This window comes from Thermobia domestica, chromosome 10 (assembly GCF_964235325.1).
Source record: "Thermobia domestica chromosome 10, izTheDome1.hap1.1, whole genome shotgun sequence".
In the NCBI taxonomy this organism is placed as follows: Eukaryota; Metazoa; Arthropoda; class Insecta; order Zygentoma; family Lepismatidae; genus Thermobia; species Thermobia domestica.
Genome location: NC_137463.1, coordinates 65,215,999 through 65,241,334, shown reverse-complemented (window position 1 = coordinate 65,241,334; position 25,336 = coordinate 65,215,999). Strand labels below are relative to the sequence as shown.

Below are 25,336 nucleotides of genomic sequence, written 5' to 3'. Positions count from 1 at the left end.
ATCTGAAATCCAATGTTCAGAATAGGTGAAAGCATCTTCTACTCCCATATACTTGTCACATTGAAGGTCATACGCTTACATTACAATTGCAAGCTTTCTGGAAATAGAACAGAAAATTACATATGGTTTTAGTACCTATTTATTATTAAAGTCAACCGTACCTTAAGAATTACATGAGATACTTGTACAATTTTCGCCCAAATTATGTGATTAACTCGTGGAATAATAAATGAATATTCAAATATCTTCAATGTCTCAGGCCTGTTTCGCACGAGATTATGTTCAATCTCGAAGTACAAGTCCTTGCTCTTCTTGATATCTGCTTAATCTTCTAACAACAAATGTTCGCATCGCCTACTCAGCCAACGAAATATTTTGCCAATATCATATCTACTTAGTAGCGAGAATGTGTTATGTTCGATTCAATGCACAACGAACAGTAGAATAATTTCGTCGGAAGGCAGTTTACTTACGTCACCCTCGCATTTTGCTCAGTTCGGAAATTAATTCTTTGTTCGCTGAAAGGTATCTCTTTCCCACATGTTTTTATCACAAGCTTGGGTGTGTCGAAGTTTAATGTTAATATTAATTAGTTATGTGATAGTAAAGTATACTGAAATATCGATTGTTATATTCCAGAAATTGTTTGTATAATATCACCTTTTAACTTGCGTTATGCACATTCGCATTTGTATAACTTTTATGTATTAGATTATTAATTCAAATTCTTTGTAATTTCATTAGTCATTGTTCACAGCAACACATACACAAATTTTCCGAACGTTCTACACACATCAGTTGTCTTCTTCCTTTTCTTCTACTAATGTTTTCTTTGGTACCATCTAATGGGATCATAATCGACGAACGGAACACATAGGGCGAACTAAACAAATTCGGATTATCATCATCACTGAACACCAAGCAGAACATTTGCGTTCGAGTGAAAAAATGAAATTAGGTGCAAATTTCGAGCAGTTACGATTTTTGTCATTTAAATGTAGTGCGTAGTTTGCAAAACTAAAAAATTAGAAAGTACTAATTTGGCGCAGTAATAGTATATAGGTGAAACGGTTGTAGGAAGTAACAAAACAACAATGACAGTAAGGAACATTTGGTATTAACATTTAACAGGGAAAACCTGAAATGAAATAGGGGTTATTGCAGGTATAGTATATGAAAGTAAGAACAGATAATTACTACTGCAACGCTGAGAACATGTTCATGTAAATGTTATTCTGGGCCGCCATCTGAAGCAATTGACTACATTCTACTTACCTTAGCTTACATAACAATTACAAATGGCTGAGTAGAGCAATGTTTATTTATAAAAATAAATGCGTGACACTTTCGCCAAGTAACAGAACAGATTGGCTTCATTAGACACTGTCACTGTCAAAAAAAGAGGTGTACTAATGTCAAAAAAGGATAAACATCAAGCCAGGTAAACCATTATTTGTGAGAGACAAAAAGAAGAAATTTGATTGGGTGATTGTCGCATTCGACGAGCCATCTTTTGACTGTATGGACACATTCAAGTCTAGATGCACTACATGTTATGCTCATTTGAAATTCCTGCAGTTTTTCTTCTTTGTACGGTACTATATACATTTAGATAGTAAAGGTACGTAGTGCATTATTCATTAATATTTTATCGAAATTAAGAATTTTACTTTCTTCTTATGTGTAACGTTTGTCTCTAAGTTTTGAAATTAAATGAATCATTTCAGTTTAACATTCGACGTAATGTCCGTTAGGCTAAAGAAAACATATATATTTTTCCTTTGTCGTACGCAATTGAGTTAATATTTGATCAAACTGATATTTCTCATAATATTTTCATACATAAGCAGCATTGTTTTCTGCTAACTAATCACATTACATGTTATCGTCTGCGTACAGAACAAATGAAATTATATATTTGTTTTACGTCAAATAGTTAAGTACGCTAGGCTAGGGGACGGAGCTGATGAGGAAGAAATGTAATGGCCGAATGACAAAAGTGGAAGGAAACGGAAGAACCTCGATAAAACCTGCGATTTTTACACTATCATGTTATTTTAAATATTTTGCTATAAAATCGACTATATTTTTCCTATATAATATTGGTTTATATTACATTTATTTTCATACTTCTACAGTACGTCATACTGTATAACCGTTATTTCAATCTATTACATACATCATTATAAGAATTCACTTAGAACATTACGCTTATTTAAAACTATACTTAGAATGTTTGAGAATTTTTTCTCTAATCTCTCTCCTTTTTTTGTTCTTGCTTATATACATTTTATAACGATATTATCTAGAATAAATATTTAAATCATACTTTGGAATTTCCTTGAACAAGTTAATTATCAACTTCTCAATTATAGTGGAACTATTGTGTATTTTAATATAGTGTGATAAATAGCTATAACATGACGTGCCTCGTATATACATATATGTATGGTATTTCATGTTCCTATAATTTATCTACACTTATGTTGAAGTTGCTGCATAAAATAACATTTTTTTATTTCAGCAATATTCCAGTATTGCTTCACAAGTGGGAGAAGATTTGCTAGCCCTTCAGGGTAGAGTTGAAAATGTTAAACAATCGCTTAAAGCAACTCTTAATAGTGAGGATGGGGTAAGTGCGTTTTTTAAGTGTTGGACATTTCTTGGAATGTTAGACAAAATTGAATATTCAAGATGAGGTAAAAATTCATGCAATGCTTTTGACACACATTCTCTTGAGTAGAGGAGACATTATGAACACTACAGTTTATCCTTCACGGTAGTTCTTTTTATATAAGACATAAAGCAATAAATTGCCTTTCCAAAATTTGATTCATATCATATACAATTAGTAATTCCCTTTGTTTTGTATTAGCACAAAATATTCACAATTTATATATTGTTTTTCAAATCTTGATCACCCAATAAAATATATCCAAAGCACATCTTTGCAGTAATTATGTTTGGCATGACTCTTCCAATTGACATAAACAGCCAACAGCAATTCTAAATTCGTACAGCAGAGACATTATAAATTTGCTGCAAAAAGTTCCAAATTTTGGATCCTAATTAACTGTGCCATGGTATTAATGTGGTAATAGAATTACAAATCCAAAAACGTGAGATCTGAAGAGTAGAATTTACGAGGCTCAAGTTCCTTTTCAAGGAATTGTTATTTCAGAAGCTCCGATATGGGGATAGTTTCTATCCTACTGGAAGAACGAGTTAGTATATTATTTAACGATATTAACAGTAATATCTCCGCTTGCATCACACGCAGGTACTGGAAAACAATAGTATTTTATTCGTTTACTACATTTACGTAAACCCGTATCTGAACGTAGAGTAACACATTCGTTATTTTAACCAGATTAATAGATAGTTTCCCTACTGCAAATTCAATTAAAAGAGTTCGAAGGTATGGATCAACCCTCTGTGATTCTGCAACTTGATTATATATGAATTCTACTTCATATTGAAAAGTAACTTTGATCGGTTATTTCCTTTGTCCATTTCGTTACACAACTTGAGAAATTAGCCTTAACAACAATTATGGTTACTGCTGTCACAGACGTGTTGATCACTACAAGACTCATCATAAATAGGCTTTATCTAAAAGATCATGCTAATCAGTTTGGACACATCGTTGTGGGAAATAACCTCCTGATCAAAGAGCAGCATGCTAACATTTTGATTAGAATTGCGTTCTCTAAATATCATAATTATCTTCACATGTAGCATGATCATCAAAAAGTTTATTTTGTCCACTAGCGGTTCTAATAATAATACTGGTCATTATTACTTAACAGTTTCTAATAGGATAGATCAGTAAATGATACTGTTTGGTAAGCGAAAGTTATATATGTAAAAATAAAACAAGATAAAAACTAAATTGCTAACTGGTTACTGACTTTAAAAACTATTCTTGTTACAAACAAACTTCACGTACAAAACGGTTTCAATGCCGATCTTCCAATTAGAATAAAAAGATAAATTCAGGTGTCAGACTCAATCCTGGCAGACTCGCTGGTCAATTGCCTTTTCTTCTTCCCAATCTGTGAAACTATATTTACGAGGAATGTCAAAGTTTCATGTACTATGATTATATTCCTACGTTTTGTTTGTGCTGCAATTACGTATTTATTGAACAATCTTTATAAAACCAATTATAATGTTATATTTTGAGTACACAGTATTATTTCATGAAATAACTTACCTAATACAAATATTCTTTATTAATGAAAAAACAGTATTTATGTTGTTTAATATAGTTAGATTCATTATGAAGATATTATTTAACAGCATTTATTTTTATTTGTTAAATAATATGTCCTTTAACTTGATATTATGTAGTTTTTAAACATCACTTATAATCTCCATATTGACATTATTGTTCAGCTACCTTTTTCCGCAGCTACATATCTTATGTCCGAGTTAATTATTCTGTAACAAAAAATGAACAACACAAGAATGTTTTATATAAATAACTGTAGAGAACGTTATTGTTATTTAAAGTTCTTGGTAGCCTTATTATGTGAAAATAATTCATACATAATTGAAACAAGTAGCGCTATGTGAATCACGTGCGTTTCCACAATTTTCGTTAGTAAAGGTAGATTACTAGTAAGCTGAAATCACAAGAAAACTGATGAAAGCATGAAGACAATGGTGCATTGACAAAATTGTATGAATAGATACGTATTCGAGGTCAGTGACATATATTATTAGGTCACAAATAAAGAATGACAGATCCAATATAGTGAGAAAAACTTTTTTTAAAATCTACAAATACCCTATAATGTAGTCTCATATTTTTAAGGTTAGTAATAATGATTATGATGTCAAAATAAAATTTGAGAATACCGGATCCAATATGTCGGGAAACTTTTTGACAAATCTGTAAATAGGCTAAAAACTGGGTTAGTCATATATTTGAAATCACTCATAACGATTATAAAGACGGCATTCCAGCATTTGCAATCATTATGAAATACACTGCAGTATAACAAGGTAACATATGTTTTTATCGCTACCATAGTTTCAAAATACTATAAAAATAAACATGGCATTGCTAATATTTCTTGTGAAACACGTACTGTACATTTACAAGGGCAAATATGGGCAGATGTTTTTTGTGAATTCCGTTACCTTATACTATAGCGTGGGTCGTAAAATCAATATATTGATAAAAATATGTGGAATAGATAACTAGTTTATGCATTTATTTAGTTTTTCCTTTAATTTCTCGTTACCTTTTATGTTAATTTTTAATAACTCTAGTAGTTCTTTTCAGCGTAAAATATCTAAATTTCGATTCTACATATCGTCATCTATTATAAACAGTTTTGCATAAAAGAAGCTGAAAATTAAGAAAGATAAAAATATTTGAAATCAAAGTGGTTTTTAAAAGTATAATTTCATTACATCCGGAAAGTTAAAACGTCCTCTTTAGAATAACTATCTGTTCCACATGCATAGAGAATAGAAACGGACGTTTTAAGGAAATGTGATATTTCGCAAATTCTAATATGGGACCCAAGATTTAAACATTCTGTCATCGACATTTTACTTTTGACCAGCTCTTTGGAATTTCAGCCCACTGTGAGATGTCCCGCGTTATTTTTGAGATATTTCAATTAAATGGTGATGACTTCAATATATAATCAACAAAGTAAACTGTTCTTCTAGGAAATTGCTTACATACTATTAGTTTTCTATTCCTCTCATTTAAAAAAAATATTAAACATAATATATAATTATATTGCTGATATTATTTAATAATTTAAACGTTCATAATGTATTGTCCTTCATTTTCGTGTAGTTACAGGAGAAAGGTTTTTAATTACTCAATATATTTTTAGGTATAATTAGACAAATATTATAATTTGTTAAATAATTTGTTTTATTTCCTTTTCGTCTTTTACAGACAGACGATGATCACGTATTGTCAGAATTTGAAAATGTGGTAGCGGATCTTGCAAGAACCAGAACGGTGAGAAATCTGTAATATTTTCAACATACCTCCACAAGTGAAGGTGAAACATTATAAAACAGTGGATAAAATGTCATTTACTTCACAAATATTTAAAAAGTATATATCTATATATACATATATATATATATATATATATATATATATATATATATATATATATATATATATATATATATATATATTCCTTACAAAATGGCACACACACATTATGAAAGTTGCAATACATCTTATGTACACCGATATTTGTCATCCGTATATGAGGTGAAAAATGAAAATCTGCTGTATATTTGACTGTGAGTTGATTATAGGAATGTTGCTTTCTTTCAAAATTGGTTGAAGAAAAAATAATATACATTGATCGCTGAATATGTCTATCCATGATCAGTAAATCGGACATGTAAGGTTCGTTGAACGTTGAATGCATAGGCCAGTGAAAATCTTAATTCGCGTTCTAGTTTTAGCGCTTAACACCCTAATGTTTGAGGCTCAGAGTTCGTTTATTTACTTGCTAATTTCGTTTCGATTTGCTGATTATATAAAGTCTAAACTATTACAAAGCGTTTGAGGATTAATATTTTGTGCGTAAGCAAGGCTCTTCAATGGCAGTTCGGTGACCTGGCAACTATTTTGATGTAGAGCTGTCTAAAATAAATCTTCGTTTGAATTACAACAATCTAAATCATATATTTTAACGAAACGTTGCATACAAAGATAAATAACTCAATAAACTGTTCTTGGACCATGTAGACATTTAGTCTCTAAAGTTAAATTTCCGTCGAACCATACAAATTCATTGATTGGTTCATCTCAAATAAAGTAAATTAACAATTGTTAAAATTGAATATCGCCCAAATCAGAGTTTTACCTTAAGCATTTCCATGGGCGAAAGAAAATTTACTGAGATATGAACCGCCAACATTTTTTTAAATGTTCTCTTTGAGTTATTTGAAGTATTGTCTTTGCACTAAAAAGTGTGCAGGAATTCTTTATGAGAATATCAAATGAAATTACTAAACTTTAAACTTATGTTCTTTTATTGTCTACATAATAGCTTAATACGCTTTGGAGAATAATAATAATATAATAATATAATAATAATAATAATAATAATAATAATAATAATAATAATAATAATAACATAAATAATAATAATATAAATAATAATAATAATTGTTCTCTCATATTCAACGGACAGTACTTAAGGAGAGAATATACTCTTCACTGAGACAAGGAGTACGATTACACTTACTATGTATATCTGTGAGCATCAATGGACAATGCATAGAAGGAATTAAAACTTTATATATATATGTATAATATAAAATTATGAAGAATTTATGGGGTCACAAAATTGCAGGTACAATTTGTTACATCATTTTAATTACATTACAGTAATGATTTCGTATCTAAGTTTGGAAGGTATTTATTTACCTAATTGGTGAGATCCACATTTAACATGTCTTTCAGAACGAAATGTATATGAGGTATGGACTTAGAGTTTAAAATGAAATTTAGTCCATCGTAATGTGTTTAAATCTCGAGAATCTCCAAGCGAGAATCGAATTCGAAACCGCGTCCAGCAAGAAAAAGGCGTGGCCACAAGATAGCACGTATGGTTTGCAAATTGTAGTCTACTCTCATTTGCGTAACATTTTTTAGTTTAGGAACCAAAGCTATGCATGAGTTGCTTACTCTACTTATCACAGTAAGGACGAGTGTTACTGCGAGACAAATTCACTAGTAAAAATTAAAAATTCCCAAAATTTAAGCAATTAATTTATTATCCATTATTTTGGTAAACAAGGATTAAGAAAAACAATGTTAAGCATTTTGCCTGAAACTAGCAAGTATAGGTATCAGCATTTATCACTCATAAATATATGATATATATGATTAGGTAAAACAAAAATTAGATCGAACAATGCAGGATCTACCAATTGCGATATTAACCAAAAGTAGTAATTCTTTACTCTGCAAATTACATACTATCAATTCTGACTACGTTGGTATTCATCTGATAAGTTTGCATCGAGTATAAGAAATAATGTTTAGTATAGAGACAAAATTCTCGTGGCATAAACTTGAATGGAAAATTACTTACATGGAATGACATATTACGAGGAAGATATTTGTATTGGTTACAAAGCCGAATGATTTCACCTTGGAGAATAAATAAATTGAGGAACAATAATAATTTTCAACCATCCTTAGAGCTGAGGTAAACCATTTAAATGAGTCAATAGCAATTGTGCTATCTTCAAGACCTCCAGTGATTAAGGAGGTGTATTTTCAGGTTGAAAGCAACTTAATCAGTCACTCTGATGCTACTGCTAACTAGAAACTTGAAGAGTTATTAGATTATCCTATACATAAGTTGCTGCATAAGGAAAATATTTTTTGAGACGTTTATTTGTACAAAATTCGTCATGTTTTGCATACAATGATAGGACAAATCAAGTAAGTACTTACATCCAAACTTAAATATTCAGGTTCAGTTCTCTGTAAAGTAGACCTAAAAGTTTGAACACATTGCAATGGCTTGAATTTCATCTTAAGCAGATGTCGACGTCCCATATAACCTCAGTACTGAATGGGACTCTAAATTATCTTTCATTAATAAACAAATTTATCTTTATTCAGGTAGGCAAATCTTACTTCTATTTAATCCAAACGTTGCTTTAAAAATAACTGAGATTTCGTAGAATTTTGTACCTATTTAATATCTACCAAACCCTATGTATGTTTGCAGAAAAGTCTAGAGAAATATGACTAATAGACTTATATTCAACTCCGATGTCTCAATAATTAAATTCCACGAATATGATAATAATATTTAGCTCAATTTATGACACTGCAAATACTATTAATTCTTATTAATCTTAATTAGTTCTTAACTGAATGTAACTGAATCTTAACTGAATAGAGGGAAAAATTTGGAATGGATCCTGATCTCCATACTTAGAATTTCAGATTTGGTAAGATACATAAAACATTGCACATAAAACTAAACAATCCAGTTGCAGCCCCATTCAATAATTATATTTATTAATCTCTCTATGATGGATGTACGTACACACACATATATATATATATATACAAACATACCGAAAAATACTCAAAATGTATTCAGTGTATTTTTTACAGTAATGTTGCTTGACATATCATAAATACATTTAGTTCTGAAAGTGAAATATCAAACCAGAAAATTATTAATTAGCGTCAGTAATATGTATTATGGCTTACCAGCTCACATCAATGGAATCGAACTAAATACAAGAGAGGTAAACCGTAAACTGGTCATAGCCATTCTTTACACTAGCTAAAATGTCCTCCTGCGTCAAAATGGCACTATATGTAAGTGAAAATCTTTTTGTGTCGTATTGGTTAATCTACATTAAGCACACTGTAGAGTTGGCAAAGATTCACTCGAGATTTCTTTCTGAATGCAACAGCATACTTTTCAACAAGTACGATTTGCGTTTAATACGTGTTTCGGTTCGTAAGACCTGCCTTCTATTCGTAGTATGATATAAAAGAATCCGATCCCACTATTGTTATAATAATAATTGGTATTTAGTATATATCTTTAATAATATTACCAATTCTCTTTCCTAATATGTATAGCAAAACATGCTTCTAATTAGCCACTGTAATCACTCACCTACGGAGCAAGTTGACCGTTCTTCGATCACATCTCCTACCAAGTAGAATTTCTTGTAGAAAAAAAAAACGTGTACATCAATTTTCTCTAGCTTTACCTCTTTCCTCAAAATTTGTTCCTCCCAATAGTACGTTGATTACCTTTATTATAATCTCTCTTAACGTCTGGAGACAATTATGGGAATATAAAACCTAAAAGTTTCTCAAACTTCAAATTTTCGTTACTGGTTTAATACATATCAGAAATAAACTTCTACCGTATCAACCATTTCTACATACCGACCATTATCCAGACGCTTTCATTTGCGCCCTGGATGCATGTGATCACAGATTCGATTACTAGTGGAAGAGAAGGTTCTAACATTACGGGGTCCGTTATTCTATCTTTAAAAGTGGGCTTACATCTCATATAACATTGGCGTTGAAATGAAGCACTAAATATCATTCAATAATATCCATTCTGATTCCTAAACCTACTCTGAACTGTCGAAATGGTGACCCATGAAGCTTCCTTTGGTTAAATAGGCAAACATTCATAATAAAAAAAACTTACTGATATAATGAAAGTAATGTCGATCATCTCTATTGGCAAGATGGTTTAATATATATATATATATATATATATATATATATATATATATATATATATATTATGCGTAGTCAAACTCACAGCTCAGCGCAGAAAATCAGATGGCATTTCGGTGGGGATAATTCGGTTCACATTCTATTTTAAGCTGTTATCCAAAGTCATATATAGTATTAGTGTTGAAAGGGACGATAAATTCTACTTTAACTAATTACCTCACAATTCACATCATTCAAAATTAAGTTTACCTTATATTATGATCGCAACATCATGCTCACTGACTTCACAATCACATCATCTAGACAACATGCGATTAAAGTGGTTTGGATATCAGACTTGATAGACTTCATCCTCACTTAACATTACACTAAACTTGACAAGAATGATGGCGGCTGAAAGCGTATTTTGAGCTAATGATCACATACAGAATTAGCTAGAATTTTCCGGAACGAGAACAGTTAACGAATAGAGTAGCCCAGCATTCAAACTTTGCTTACAATCACGCTCAACTGACTTTACAATTTTACAATGACAGGTTACTAGAAGCCGTAAAACTCACTGGCGAGTATCTTTATTTACCAAGAAACACCAGTGGTAAAGATGATTCTGTATTTCAATAGTTTTTTTCCAGACAACATATTGAAAGATAATTGCACAAATGTACTCAAAATTTGTAATTCAAAACAATCCTAACTTGATTATAAACAAATTTAATTGTGTCATCTTACGTTGCAAAGATTATTCTAATAATGTATGAGAAATAGAAAGAGTTATCTACCTCTCTAAATAGAGCATAAGCATCGAATGTCTGAGTACTATTGATCTTTTCCAAATAAACTATTTCTAGTAAGGATGCTTGTGTATCTCTCTATAAGCATATCCCATGATGATGAGAGTTTAAGTGCAGTATTCCATGTTGGTCATTACTGTCGAAACATTACTATTGTCTTAATATCGAAGAGATATTAGTACGGCAAATGAGGCAGTCTTGAGTAGAGATTCTTCTGTGGTAATTCAAAATATTTAATTGTTTGATTGTACTTTCTTCCGGTTCCACGACTTTGCTGTTTGTTATATACAAACTGGTACCAACCAAATAACGACCATGCACTTACAGCATTATATCTTACGTTTAAGATTTTTTTCAATTTACACCAGATGCCTTGAAAATTCAATATAAGTTTACTTGTTAATCTGATTTATAATCTTGTTCATAACTCATGAGCAGATGCGTACCTTGCTGGAACGTATGGTAAGAACAAAAGCTGAATATCGATTTCTTCTTATGTTGCTTGTATAATAATAAAACTATTTGTAGCGCAAAGTTGTTACTAGAAAGTATTGTCACAAGAACTGTAGTCGGAAGGGGTATAAAATATGAACGTTTACGACATTATGTTAAGAACATATGACTATTATAAATATTACCTAAAAATAAATTTACAATGTAAAGTTCATGACAAGGATTTGGTTTTCTTTGCGTTATATTCTCTCAATTAGTATTGATATTTTATGTTGTAGTACATTTCTAGCACTTCCGGGTTTAGTAGATATGTTAGAGTAAAAACAACGTATATTCTTGGAACGCTTAATTGATTGCGGAAGAACGCATTCACTTTCAACTACCATGTTTACTATGATGAATGTTAAAAGAGGAAGTGTTGACTTCACCGACTTACGGTTTGCATAGAGGGTTAGACCAAATATTGTGCATATTCCTAAAATGCCAAATACGTTTTATATAACGTATTCACGCTACGTTCTTATAATTTTTCGTTTATGTTAACGCCATGACTGATTTTAATCTATATCTGATGATTTTAATTTCTGATCCTAAAAGTTGGCTAACATTCTTCCGTCTATTCTTTTAGAACTTGAAGTATCAAGCAGCTCATTTCCAAGTATCCCTGGCACGAGGATCACTTGAAATATCGCTAAGATTTCTAAATAGCGTAAGTAATAATACTGCGTATTTTTATACATGGAATTGAACGAAATTAAATCTGACATATGAACATAAATATGAAACAGACGTGCAGGTTAAGTTGCGATATAAATAAGAGATTATTTTAGTAGTATTTGCATTGATATTAATTGGCAATTCTATTGAGGTGCATATCAACATATTTCAAAATATTACGGTTTTATTCTTAGTTACAAATATTGCATATGGATATTCACTAGTAACTAATAAATTCTATTCTATGGTAGGAGTAATAGTTTAAAAAAAATGTTAGTTATAATGGAAATTCACGAAACCATAACACAACTTTATAGAATGCAATTTCTGTAAATGTTAATATTTACGTCGAATATATATAAGTAAATATCTGTCAGGGGCACGATGACCCAACAGCAGATTGCACACTTTAGAATGTCCGCTTAATTCGAGATGAATATGTATCATCTATCACATTAACTTTCAAAACAATATCATTGGATACGAAACAAAACTAACAAGTAATTACGAATTGTTTTACTCAATACGACAATAAGCAACGGAATTTATTTTTAAGTTTGTAATGTAATCACCGTAAGATTCTCATAGTCTTTAACTTTGTAAGAAATATTTACTAGTGCTTTAAACTAATAATATATCTGTTTAAGATTATTGAATATATATACTGGGTGTTTTAAAAATCGCTTCCACGGACCACAGAGCACTATTGAATAGCTCAAAATAAATCGAAAATACTATATGATGAACAACCCTCCCCGGACTCCTTCAGCTGCTATAGACAAGTGAAAAGTTACTATGTGGCAACATTGTAGATTAACTTGTTAAGCAGTTAGAAAGATAAGGAGTCACTCTATGAGTTTTCATCAAGTAGCTGCATCGATTGTCGCAAATGGTGTTACAGCTGGCAGTTGCAGAGTCAATGGAAATTATAAGACATATTTCATAAGTCATATTGAGGGTACCTGAGAACTATATCCAACATGCCGATTGGCTGATCGTTAGTTTCAGCGTTCTTCTTTGACTAATCCTTTCTCGATTTCAGAATAGATTGCCATTCTGCGTATTTTTTTTTAGTCACGAAGATTATAGCCTTTAGTCTCTTAGCATCGGTAGCGTTATATCATTGTCCAAGGAAAGGAAAAACTAGAGTAATTTATGCGTATATGTGTGAGTTTGCTACAGAACTGAGGCAGCGGATTGATACAGAAGAAAGTATCGTGTTGTTAACTTCCTTAAGGTCATAACAATAAAATGCATTTGCAACTGCTTGTAGTAGTGATATAAGTGTTTTGTTAACTATAACTGTAGAAATTAAAGATGACATCCGATTGAAACAGACATTATTATCATATCTACATTAGTATTACCAGGATAGTACTTTCTGTGAAACAGGACCAAAAATGCAAGTCCTCAGAAATTGCAGAAGCTTCGGATTTGTAAATCAGTAGGGATGGTTTAATGAACTGTTCAAGACCGAGAATCTAGGGGTACGGAAATCACTCAGGCTTATAGAAGATTTCTTTCCCAGGTAATTCTGGAAATTGACTTTTCTAAAACTGCAATTTTCGGTATTGTGAATGAATTGATTCTTTTCTTGTTTCTTCTTTTTTACCACAGTGGAAAATATGTATTCCTGGATGAGCGTATTGTAATGTAACCAGGAATATTCTAAGATCCTAACCCTCGACCTTAGTTCTGGCCACGCCATTTTCACGTATGTCGTTTGGGATACATGAAGCACAAAAATTGTAGTTGAATTTGTCATTTAAAATAATCGTCACTTTGGTGAGAAAAAACAGTAAAGATGATTTTTGCTGTCTTTTCATCATCGGCATCACACGTTCGGATTTTTCCATCCCTGCTTAAATCTCAACTCACATTTTATATATATTTTCTCAACTTAATAAAATATCGGCTCCCACTATCATTTGGCTTGTTCAGAGAACAAGATATTCCAGTTCAGTTAGCAAAGCTGAGAGCCAAAAAATGACGAAGTTTTACATGAAGAAAGGAGCAATCTTTTTTTCAATATCAGATGTATTTATACTACCTGGATATGAATCTTTCAAGCACTGAAAGGAGCTTCATATAAATATCTTAAATATTAGATATCACCTAATTAACCAAAAGTGGATTTGAATTTATTGTGCACTGAATGCCTCATTTAGGAATTATTGTGGATTTGAATTTAGTTTCCTTTCTTTTCCCTTAGTTCTTTTATTTTCAATTTTCTTATATTTGTATGTTTTCTGTGGTGCCGAGAACCCCACAAAAATTCTGCGGAGTCCTTCTCCGCAGTCTGCGATTCTATTCAGTTGAGTAACAGCTTTTTTCAGTCATTTAGACAGATTTTAAAATTATATTTTATTTACAACATTCAGAAACTATTCCATTTGTAATAAACCCTTAGCACGAAATTGCTTCTTGTCCATCCTATATACTGAAGAATAAAACATGATATATCTTCGCATATTTTTTACCGTTTAGTACTCCACGATTATGCTCTGAAGTTAAGAGAGGAGCTGAAGATGATTAACTATAGTGAAGGAAATGTAAATTAAGAATGAAGAAGGAAAGAAGAGAACTCTGTACAGGGTGTCTATTCATAAGAACGTTCACTTGGCGTGAGATGGAATTGAGTCAAGAAATCTCTAAGATGATTTACCTAAACCGTGGTAAACATTTTTTTTTTAATTTCTCAGTGTGTTATGCTTCCAGAGTTCGTTTTCCCCTACCTCATAAGCTTCTATTCTTTTTAATAAAATACTTCAAGATATTCCCCTTGTTGTCTGTTCAATGAAAACAATGATTTTTCTTTTCGAATAGTCAGCAGAAAATTACCAAAAATATCACTCAGAGATTATTGATTAACCTTTATCAAAAAGAAGATGCAGATTGAAACAGAGTACTAAGGATAACAACAAAACTAAGCAGCAAAGTCTTTAGTCCATGGTCCAATGAAACGGATGTTTTGTTCAACGTCAAATAAGTTAAATCGTGAACTTAATTAAGTTCATGTTTTATGTATTTAAGTTTGTTTTTATCAACTTTTGAATTACCATACGCAGCAGTTGAAGAGAATAATTATCTACATTATCCTGTGAAAAAAGGAAACTATAATTTTCCCTGCCGTTCTTCTTCGCTAAAATCCAGGACATGGAAGTGTACCGAGAAATATTTTCCGGACACCGGGACGCAGATCTCGATTCTGTAACGGTCCAGGATTTTCCTGGAGGAATGATAACCCTATCTGCAACAAGATAATAACACTGTAGGATAAATTAAAGGGTATGCCTGGTGGTGTACTTTTAGCGCAACCACATTTTGGAAGATTTACAGTCAAAATTGAATACTTTACATGAAAATACATATTTCTGAAAGGAACAAATTTCTTGAGGCGACAGAATTAAATAGAAAGTAATAATGCTGCATTTTAGATTTATAAGTAGGGTTAGTAGTGTAAATTACGAAGGGAAAATAAGTGAGTACATACTATGAAAGGTGACTCTCTTAGATATTATTTTACAACAGTGGTCTATTTCTTCATAGTGTACAGAAGTTTCATTTTACGTTCACAAGTGGAGAGTTAATAGCATTAGACTATTACATGTTCAATTCAACCTAGTATCGTTCCGAAAACCCTCTTCTTTTCACTACCCTCGCTTACGAACATACGTTGACGCGCCTGAGTGCAGAGAAACCACCTTCGCCCATCCCTGATTTGGTTAGATTGTATTCATGCTTTTCAGTGCCCACATAGCACAGGTTGGCTTGTGTCGTTTGCACTATGACAGCTATATAGTGGTCATCCCATGCTAGCGGAAGCAAATCATCAAAGAATTATAATTTTTCAGCAATCAGTTCTGATGGCCGCCAGGAATTTTATCTATGTTAAGTGAGATATTTTCATGTCGCCCACCGCAAATCTTTTAGGGAACAGTAAGAAGGAACTTAGTGAAAAAATATGTTTTTTCAACAACTATTTCGAATGGTGCAACAAACGTCAAGCTGGACGGATTACGATATTAAGTTAGGAAAATGAAATTAAATATTATAAAGTAGAGGAGAGCTCATAAAACTGCACGCCATGCTACTTAAGTAATGATTAAAGAAAGCATGATACTTTACTGTTATTTCTGAAACTGTAAATAAATAAATACAATTCGAAAATTTGCTTTCGTATACTTAAGAATACAAATAATGCGTTATTCTATGTTTTCTTCTTTCTTAATGCATGAGCTCGTAATTTATGGGAATTAGATTCTACACACATGTTATCTATCTAAATAACAATCTAAATAACGTTATCTAAATAACAATTATCTTCATTTTTTTCTAAATTTTAAAATATTTCAACTGCACCAACAATCATTCCACTTTTTCAAATTTTGGAATGTGAAAAATTATGTTATTTGATAAAATATGCTAAAATTATTTTTTGAAAATATTATTTTATCTTTACTTAAATGAAATAATTTATGTGCTTTGTTTACCAGAGACAGGAATGAATTAAAAAAAAGAAGTTGTATGGATTGTATAGATTATAGTGTAACAGCATCTTATTTTGCAGTTGGCTAGGTAGCCGAACATGCTAAATCATGTTTCTTTAACACTTATTTTCTAAATTTAAGACATTATTTTGATCTGGTTCTAAGAATAATGTGTTCTATGTTTTATTTTTCATTTACGATCTAATTGTATAATTAATGTATTGTCTTCACAATATCTATATTATGTAAATATCCCTCTCTTTGAAGGAATATTAAAAATTTATTTATAGGCCTATATTTTGAGATCAATTTGAGAGTGCGCTGAGACATTATATAAGATCTAAGCAATCAAGCAGAATGTATTATTTGAACCTACCAAGTTTTATGATCCGAGTCATTAACTTGTTAAGACAATATTTTATTTTGAATTCATTACTAAATAAAATTACACTGATTTAGCTAGAATACGTATTTTTATAGAAACTATTTTTCATAACTTTAAGTGTTTAATTTTGTCCCGAATCTAATAGATGGTGCTAGTATCAACGTCTATGGACTTAAGTACTATAAGTAAAGAATCGATTTGACTATTTAATGGTGGGTTATACATTTTTTAGCTTTATTTTAACCTGCAGAATATTGCTCTGTGATGGGTGGGCACTATTTATAGAACATTATATATATATATATATATATATATATATATATATATATATATATATATATATATATATACGTACGTATATATGTGTGTGCGTGTGTGTATGTGTGTGTCCCTTTGCGTGCGTATATGATAGAGAGATTGATGATAGTTTTAGGTTATTAGAAACGCAATGTAAATTACCAAAATAAGTGTGAAAAATATAAAATCATTAATTGTTTTTTTAATTGTTTTGCAGTTTTTTGAAGCTCTTCCAATACCAGCGGAACTATTTGTAGACTTTGGTTACTACTTATCTGATGTTCTGGCTTTAGCGGCTAATATTTTAGTTTAATGAAAATGTTAAGTAAGTATCTAAATAAGTTTATTGTTTTTCATTCACTTTTATTCATTTTTAATCACTCCAATTTAAATTAATAGATGCAAATTAAAATTTTAACATAAATAAAGGCGAAAGGACGAAAATTGTTTTTACCTAGTGAGAATATTCATATTTTTTTGTTAATTTTCCTACAGTGTATAAACTTTAATATGCACTTTGTACAACAATGTTTGCTATATTTGGGACATGAAAATAGTTCGTAGCAATTTATATTAAAATCATAAAATTGGTTATTGTTGGTGGACATTGAATTCTGTACTAGGATAATAGGAGTAAATAAATCACAATCTTATTCTTGATATTAATACATTTACGTACATCTAAGAAATAATCATTGCTCTATTGAAATACGCAGCCATGGTACATTAAGTACTTAGCCATTGAGAAATTTTATATATCATATTTCTGAGTTATACAATGTTATGGAGATTGTAATAATTTAAGAATTAAGGTACCTTAAATTACTTCTTACAGTATGACACTGAAACACAAAGAAATGTTTTATTTCTCTTGAAAGTACTATCATGATTTAATTTAAAAATAATTAATTAGTAATTTAGAATTTTTTCTAATACCAGCTCCAACAACATTATATATACAGTATATAAAACGTAAGAAAGTTTCCTAGCATTTGAAAAATATATTATGAATACAAGTAAAGAGTATGCATGGAAAAAGTCGGTGTTAATTACATGTTTTCAATCCAAAATGTTGCTACTTTTTTACATCAGATCTGTAATTCTGAATCTACTCTAGTATTCGCATAATGCTAATTTCAAATGCAATTTTCCTGTCATAGTGTTACAATGTAAGCATATGCTAACGATATAGTTCAAGAGAATGGATCAAGCGTTGAGTCGTAGGAAAGAAACAAGACTGCTGGAAAATTCAATGGTAATCATTACTATTGTTGAATTCCATTGAACGGCAAGGTTATGGTAATGCTTTTTATATCAAGTTAAAAATTGGCTGTGAAGATCGTCAAAGATGTGAGATACATTATATATATCTAATATAATACATCGCTTAATTCAGTAAATTACTGCATCACACAATAGAATATTTCACATTTTTGGAAATAGACACTTGTTTACTGAAAAATGTAAAATATTGTAGAAATGAGTTTCTATTTATCCTGTTGTAACCTGTATTTTATTTAGACATCAATTGACGATACAATTACTTTCAATAGCACATTATAAAATTACAAATTTTTGAGCGACTGTGATGCCTTAAGTGGAGGAGCAATATGAATGAGGGGCATCGCTTTTGCTTAGGTATGCTACCGATGTTAATCATCAATTCATTTGGCAATGTTCTCACCGCGCATATGAAATTGAATTATTTTAGAATACCAGCCAAACTATGATGACAGTTCAAAGAACTTTCCGCTTAATGTTTGCGATTCCACGTATTTAAAGTGCTCCTCATTCGAACCAATGTCCTACAGCTGGTCGAGAACTTCAGATCATGAGATTGAAGGCTGGAATATCTAAGCTCTGAGAGTCCAATTTGTAGTCCCAACAACGTTCTGAACTTAAGCGTTTAGGAACATTTGGGCTTTCTTAGATTTTAAGAATAGAGAAAGTCAGAACGAAGTAATTCTTTTCATTATCATTTTATGTGTTTTAAAAAATAACTGTCTCAACCGTAATACTTATTTCCTTCATGAGTCTTTAAATTGTAGGAGGTTTCATTGAGTTACCCTTTAAATTTCATACTATTGCTTACAAAGTTTAGTTGACAGTCTGTACATGTAACTGAGAGCAAATTTACTTACCTTGCGCACACATGGTGTACACTTTCAGTCGCGTCATTCTCAAGCACACCTGTGACATGTGTTCAGGTTTTTACCCCTGCTGTACCATCTCAAAATGTACAACATACGCTCCGTAGTATTTCAATTACTACCCCACAAATGTATCCGATATTCAAATTCAGGTGATCTCTTGTTTCGGCCCTCTTTAAATATACCCAAAGAAACAATTTCAGAGCTTCAAAACAAGTCAAACCCATAGACCAATCTTTTGGCCAGAGATCACCTAGTTTAAAACTGTCCTACTGTACAGAGCATTATAGCGGTGTAATATCGTGCTGGATATAGAATTAACTAAGCAATGCCAAGAATATATCCTGCAAAAAGTGCTGCAGTGGTCTGATGTAACAAATTCATGGAGATAAAGTGTCTAATAAAACATCAGTTTATACCATGCGACATATTCATTCGTCTTATGGCGAGCATGCACAGCTATGTAGTGCTATTCAGTAGAACAGTGCATAGTGTTCCATCTGTTAACTATACCATTAGAATTACAGTAACCTTATTTCTGATACAATGTCGGGTTTAGATGAGTATACTGTAAATGATTTTGGCTGAACAAACTCTGTTCTTCGGTCTGCACGTTTCTCATATAGCTCGTGTAGCAAATACATATTTTAAAAATGCTACTTTTAAGTTAACATCATTCCCGAGAGAGATATATGGCCAATGAGTGATTCTTCAGTGATTTCTGGTTGTTCATTTCTGTCTGTCACTTTTGGAACCACATCTGCACTTATGCTTCATAACGTAGCACTTCAGGGCTATTCAAAACGGGATATGTCTGCTTCGTTGTTTTTAGCCATGAGTATCGAAACCATTTGGTAGAATTGTGCTATCAGATTTTGATTGCTCATAAAATACTCTGTTGATTCTTCCCATGTACACGTGCCAGCAGCATGAAGGAGTACCATCTTAACTTATTCCTGCGTTAAATAAATTACACTTTCTCAAAATATACGTGTCACAGAGGACAGCCGATAGAACACAACTACATTAAATTGTCTCACAGATGTAGTAAAAGTCACGTTGTAGACAAAGAGCACTTTGCATACAGACATAACTCCAATTAATACGTAATTAGTCCACCAATAGACTTTTGCAATAAGCATACAACTCAACAGTGCTGGGAAATTTGTATGAGATCTGAATTTTCCAACTTTGTTCTGTTCTCTCACAGGTTATCCGTTGATTGTTTTTATCTGCCTTCTCTTTTGTCTTGAGCTTGAAAGGAAAACACCTAAGATCCACAGTTGTGATTGTATATTTACATTTTTTATGAATCTTAAATGACTTTAAACTACAGAATGACCGGTAGTGAATGTGAAACTATCCCTCGTGCGAAGCTCCATATCACTAACTAATCTAGATGCGGATATAGATGCAAAGCTCCGAATTTTCTTCCTCTGAAATGTATTGAAGAATGGTAATAAACAAGTTCCCACTTCCTCCTTTTCTCATGGAGGTTGCTCACGTATTACGTATCTCTCGTCGCTGAGTGAGTCCCATTCTCTAAAGGTACGCAGACAACTGAAATGTATTTTGTCTTTTTTTTTCATCTCATAAATCGAACCAGGGAGTCAACTTTTGCAATCCGATACTGCTTGGCCACCGATACACTCTTATCCATTGCCAACATTTGCGTTCGTACTAGATGGGATGCAACCACATTGCAGCGCATATGAACTAGATGGTTCAACGAATCAATTACGTATCAACATTATAGATATATATAGAACCACTCAATATCTTGAGCCCTCAGTGCAACCGGCTTACGTGTATGACTCTGGAGGGAAGAAGGGAATCCTCCATAAACTATTGCCAATTTGGAAAATATTACACAGCGCCAGTTATCCCCAGTAACAATCTAATCTTTGCGGGAAAAACGGGGTACATTTGAATTTAGATCATTGTTGTGGCTTAAATTAATAGTACATCATATTACATCGGTATCTAGTACAAAGTGCATGGAATCATGAGTAGCACGTTACTCTTTTTTCAGACAATTTCAGGGGGTGTACACAACAGTGGTCTAACCCACATTTTTAAAAATGGAGAAGAATCAAGTTAAACTTAAACATATGTTGTTTTCTGTACAATATATATATATATATATATATATGTAAAATGCATAACACATACAACCACTTATGGTTGCTTTTGGTATATGGTAGAAAAAGCACATGTGTTTAACTTTATCTTGATTTTTCTCCATTTTAAAAAAAATGTGAGTTAGACCACTGTTGCGCTCACCACCGCAATTCTACTTTTACCTGCAGTATTATGTTAGCATTACTCCTATCTGGAATTATCGGTGCACCAATGTAATGAAGGCACACTTTTTGCACCATAACATTGTTTTACATCGGATATTATCATGTGTGGAACCATTGGACTCCGTCGCGTTAATGCTCTTATTTATCGTTGGACGCTTGAGCTGCCAAAAGTAAGGTCAGTGAAACGCACTCTACCAGATTTCATTAAAATAGTGAACCTCATTGGTTTAGGAATACAGGCTCTGAGGGGGAGTGAATTAAAAAGAAAGGTGCCTTTAAGTATAAATAATGTCTTAACATTCTGCCAGGAAGCAATAGTGCTACTTTAGCCGTTGTGTTCTCCCAAAATCGTACCGATTGAAAATATTTCCCTGATCCTTGAGCAACACTTGCATTTTTTAACAGTGACAACTACAGTTTTTGAGCTGCGACATCGAGTGAATGTTTCTAAAACCTCAGGCGCATATACAAAAGATCATCCTATATGTGATTCGACGTGTTGCACCAGTTTTGGCCATCATACTTCTGCTCAAAAATTACAGATATCAGCGAGTTCTGCTCTACAGACTGGAGCATAGAATGGATCAAAAAGGGCGTGGCAAGATTAATTCCTTGATATATGTATTAGCAGCATTGTGTCTATCTGTATTAATGTTGCTTTCTTGTATATTTCTTTGTTTTCCATTTTCATGATTTTTTAAATGTTATCAATATAAATTTAGAGTTCACGCAAAGATATCTCATCTTTCAGCGTATATTTATTAAATATTTCTTATTGACAAATTACCAACTATTATCTTCTCCGAATATCCCAAATTTGATAACCTCTTCAGTCATGAAAGCAGCATGGCAGGATAATTATACTTTTCTTACATAACTTCAACCTTTGGAGCCTATGATACAAAAATTTAGTGTTACTTTTAGTGTAAGTGTGTAGGTGGCGCTGAAGGAATATGTCCACATATGTAGACGAATGAAGAATTTATCTTCTTTCTAGAAAACAATGAATTCTTAAACCTTATGCTTTTATTATTTCAAAACGTACATTTAGTGATTTCTTTACTAAAAGGAACTAAAAGAAAATACTGCTAAGAAATAAAGAAAATATACATGAATAGCGACAATACAAAATAACCTTCTTCGCCATTAAGAAAAAAAATAAGAAACACATTACAAACTTTCAGACATTTCAAGATGGAGATATTTTCCTTAACTTCAATGAGAATGAAATTCTTGGGAATAGTTCTGTTCTTTAGAACGCATAACTATATTTTGCAAGAAGTACATATAATTCTAGTTTTTCCTCTTCACATCTCATTTCTACAACGAGTTGCATTTGGTATGTCCATAATTTAGATAAGTGAAGATTGCAACTTTTCTTGCTTCAGGTGGGAAACTGCACGTCCAACTGGTATTTATCTTGTAGCTTCTTCATCTTGCTCTAAAAAATATATTGGCGTATCAGAATTGTCAACACAATGAATCAAAGATTGGGTTACGCGAAGTTTGAAGTAGTGTAGATCAAGAATATTTTGTTCTCTGACACCAAGTGCCTTGCAGTCATGTTTGTACTGCAATCAACTGTTTACAACAGCAGCGTCAAATAAATATACCAAAACACGAATTTCCATTTATTCTTCGATAATAAGAACAGCAATGCGAGATAAGACGGTGACCAAATTCATACCTCCCATGTTTTCATTGTAGTTTTCAGTGGCGTTGAGTTGGGCGATCTGTACATACTGTCTATTTTTGCTGGAATATTGGGAAAAGTGCTCTAAGGATTCCCAATCTTTCCTACCCTCTAGATTTCTCTCTGGAAAATAGCTTTTTAGAGTTTTATCATTCGAACCTCCTTGGATAGGTCGTTTCCTTCCAACATTCTTACCATTTTTCAGTCTCACAACGTTCTTTCATCTGGTGGGGTTTACTGTATGGTACAGTTTGTGGAAAATGTTAGAATGTTCGTAGATCACCAATATTTGTGCCACCATCCTCTGCTGTAGAAGCATCTTCGTGTAGACCTAATGATGGGGTTAATTCCGATAAGTTATCACTACCTTCATCAGTGGAAGCATTGATGTCAGATAAATGGTTCATAGACCTTGCCATTGTCTGCATTACCCCTAATAAGATCAAAAGTACTGTCTGAATCCTTTCAACCTACACTTTCTGAAATTCTTCAGGGGTTGTCCGTTTTCAAGAACATTCAGGAAGATCCTGTAACAAATAATGGTAGGAATGAAAAATATTGCAGAGTAGTATTTTTTTACACTAAAAAATATTAATTGTACTAAATTTTAATAATAAGTTTCACTAGAATTTTTTATGCTAATTCATTTGAATTCAGGAAAAAACATTGCTTGAAATAGTTGGTCTAGGTTCCATGAAAGACCAACATTTCCGAAACAGAAAACACAACTCAGACCTTATGTCCACATACGTGGACATACTGCCTCCTTGAAGAATAATAATACAGTCCCAATGTCCACACTTGTGGACATATTTATTTCATTTGCTACAGCTTGTCGATAGTTGAATTGAATGTATTTATTTTAGGAAAAATATCTTCTGACATGATCATTTTAATATACAAATGCAATAAAAACATTAAAAAAGAAATTTAAGAAAAATAACAAACAGCAAACCTGGAAGTCGGAAACATGATCGTGTTATTCTCTTCATTGTATTGTCCATTGTTGTAGTTCATTCCATAGACGTGCAAAGTTGCTTGATACTCTCCCTTGCGTTGTGTGATCCATAGACATTACAATAAGACAAGCAGTAGTACCAACTGCGAATTGTTGTATCTAGAAAACACTAAAATAATTTGTCCACAGGTGTGGACATTAGGACGGAAGAGGATAAGAAAGTGGTTGATTCTTTTATAAACCAAATTCTTCATTTTATTGAAACTTTTAAATGCACAATTTTCCAATTATGTAAAATACATTACAAATATGTGATTACTGGAATAACTAGGAACAAAATAATGATGTATCATATAGGCTGAATACTAACATATAAACCAACAATTGGTTATGAAGTTTATGTGAGCAGAAATATGCGTAATAAAACTGTGTTATAGTAATACTAATATATTGTATATTATCTCCAAATGTGCTGTTTTGTACCGTGCCTTATATGCATTTCAATGTTACATATAATGCTTATTTATCTATAGCGTCTAGATAAAATTATATTTATCAACAGTTCTGTTTTTTTTTCTAGATTGACAAGTGAACCACTTCTACGAAGACACTTGGGACAAAGTCGTTAATCAACTATAATGGGAAACATTGAATATCATTACTGTTATTTTGTTAGTTGTACTTATAATATTATACTCACTTGTCAACTAAGTAATTAAATGATTTTCTCCTGGATATTGTTTTGACTTTTAATATTTTCAAGCTAATATTTCCGCAAATGTTATATTTATCTACATAGAAAACTGCCACATTTTTTCCATGCGTGATCAGTCCACGCGATGTATAAAGAAGTTAT

General features: G+C 31.9%; 1 protein-coding gene across 1 annotated transcript in view; it reads left to right on the top strand.

Annotated features, from left to right (window-relative positions):
- LOC145661491 (uncharacterized) overlaps positions 1–25,126 on the top strand; it is a 159,234-nt gene extending 134,108 nt beyond the window's left edge. The window contains exons 38-42 of the mRNA XM_081726808.1: positions 2,525–2,632; positions 5,927–5,992; positions 12,113–12,193; positions 17,591–17,698; positions 25,061–25,126. Of these exons, the coding sequence (XP_081582934.1) occupies positions 2,525–2,632; positions 5,927–5,992; positions 12,113–12,193; positions 17,591–17,686 (351 nt within the window). The 3' untranslated portion in view covers positions 17,687–17,698; positions 25,061–25,126. The remainder of the gene's footprint in view (positions 1–2,524; positions 2,633–5,926; positions 5,993–12,112; positions 12,194–17,590; positions 17,699–25,060) is intronic.
- Positions 25,127–25,336: the final 210 nt, after the last annotated feature.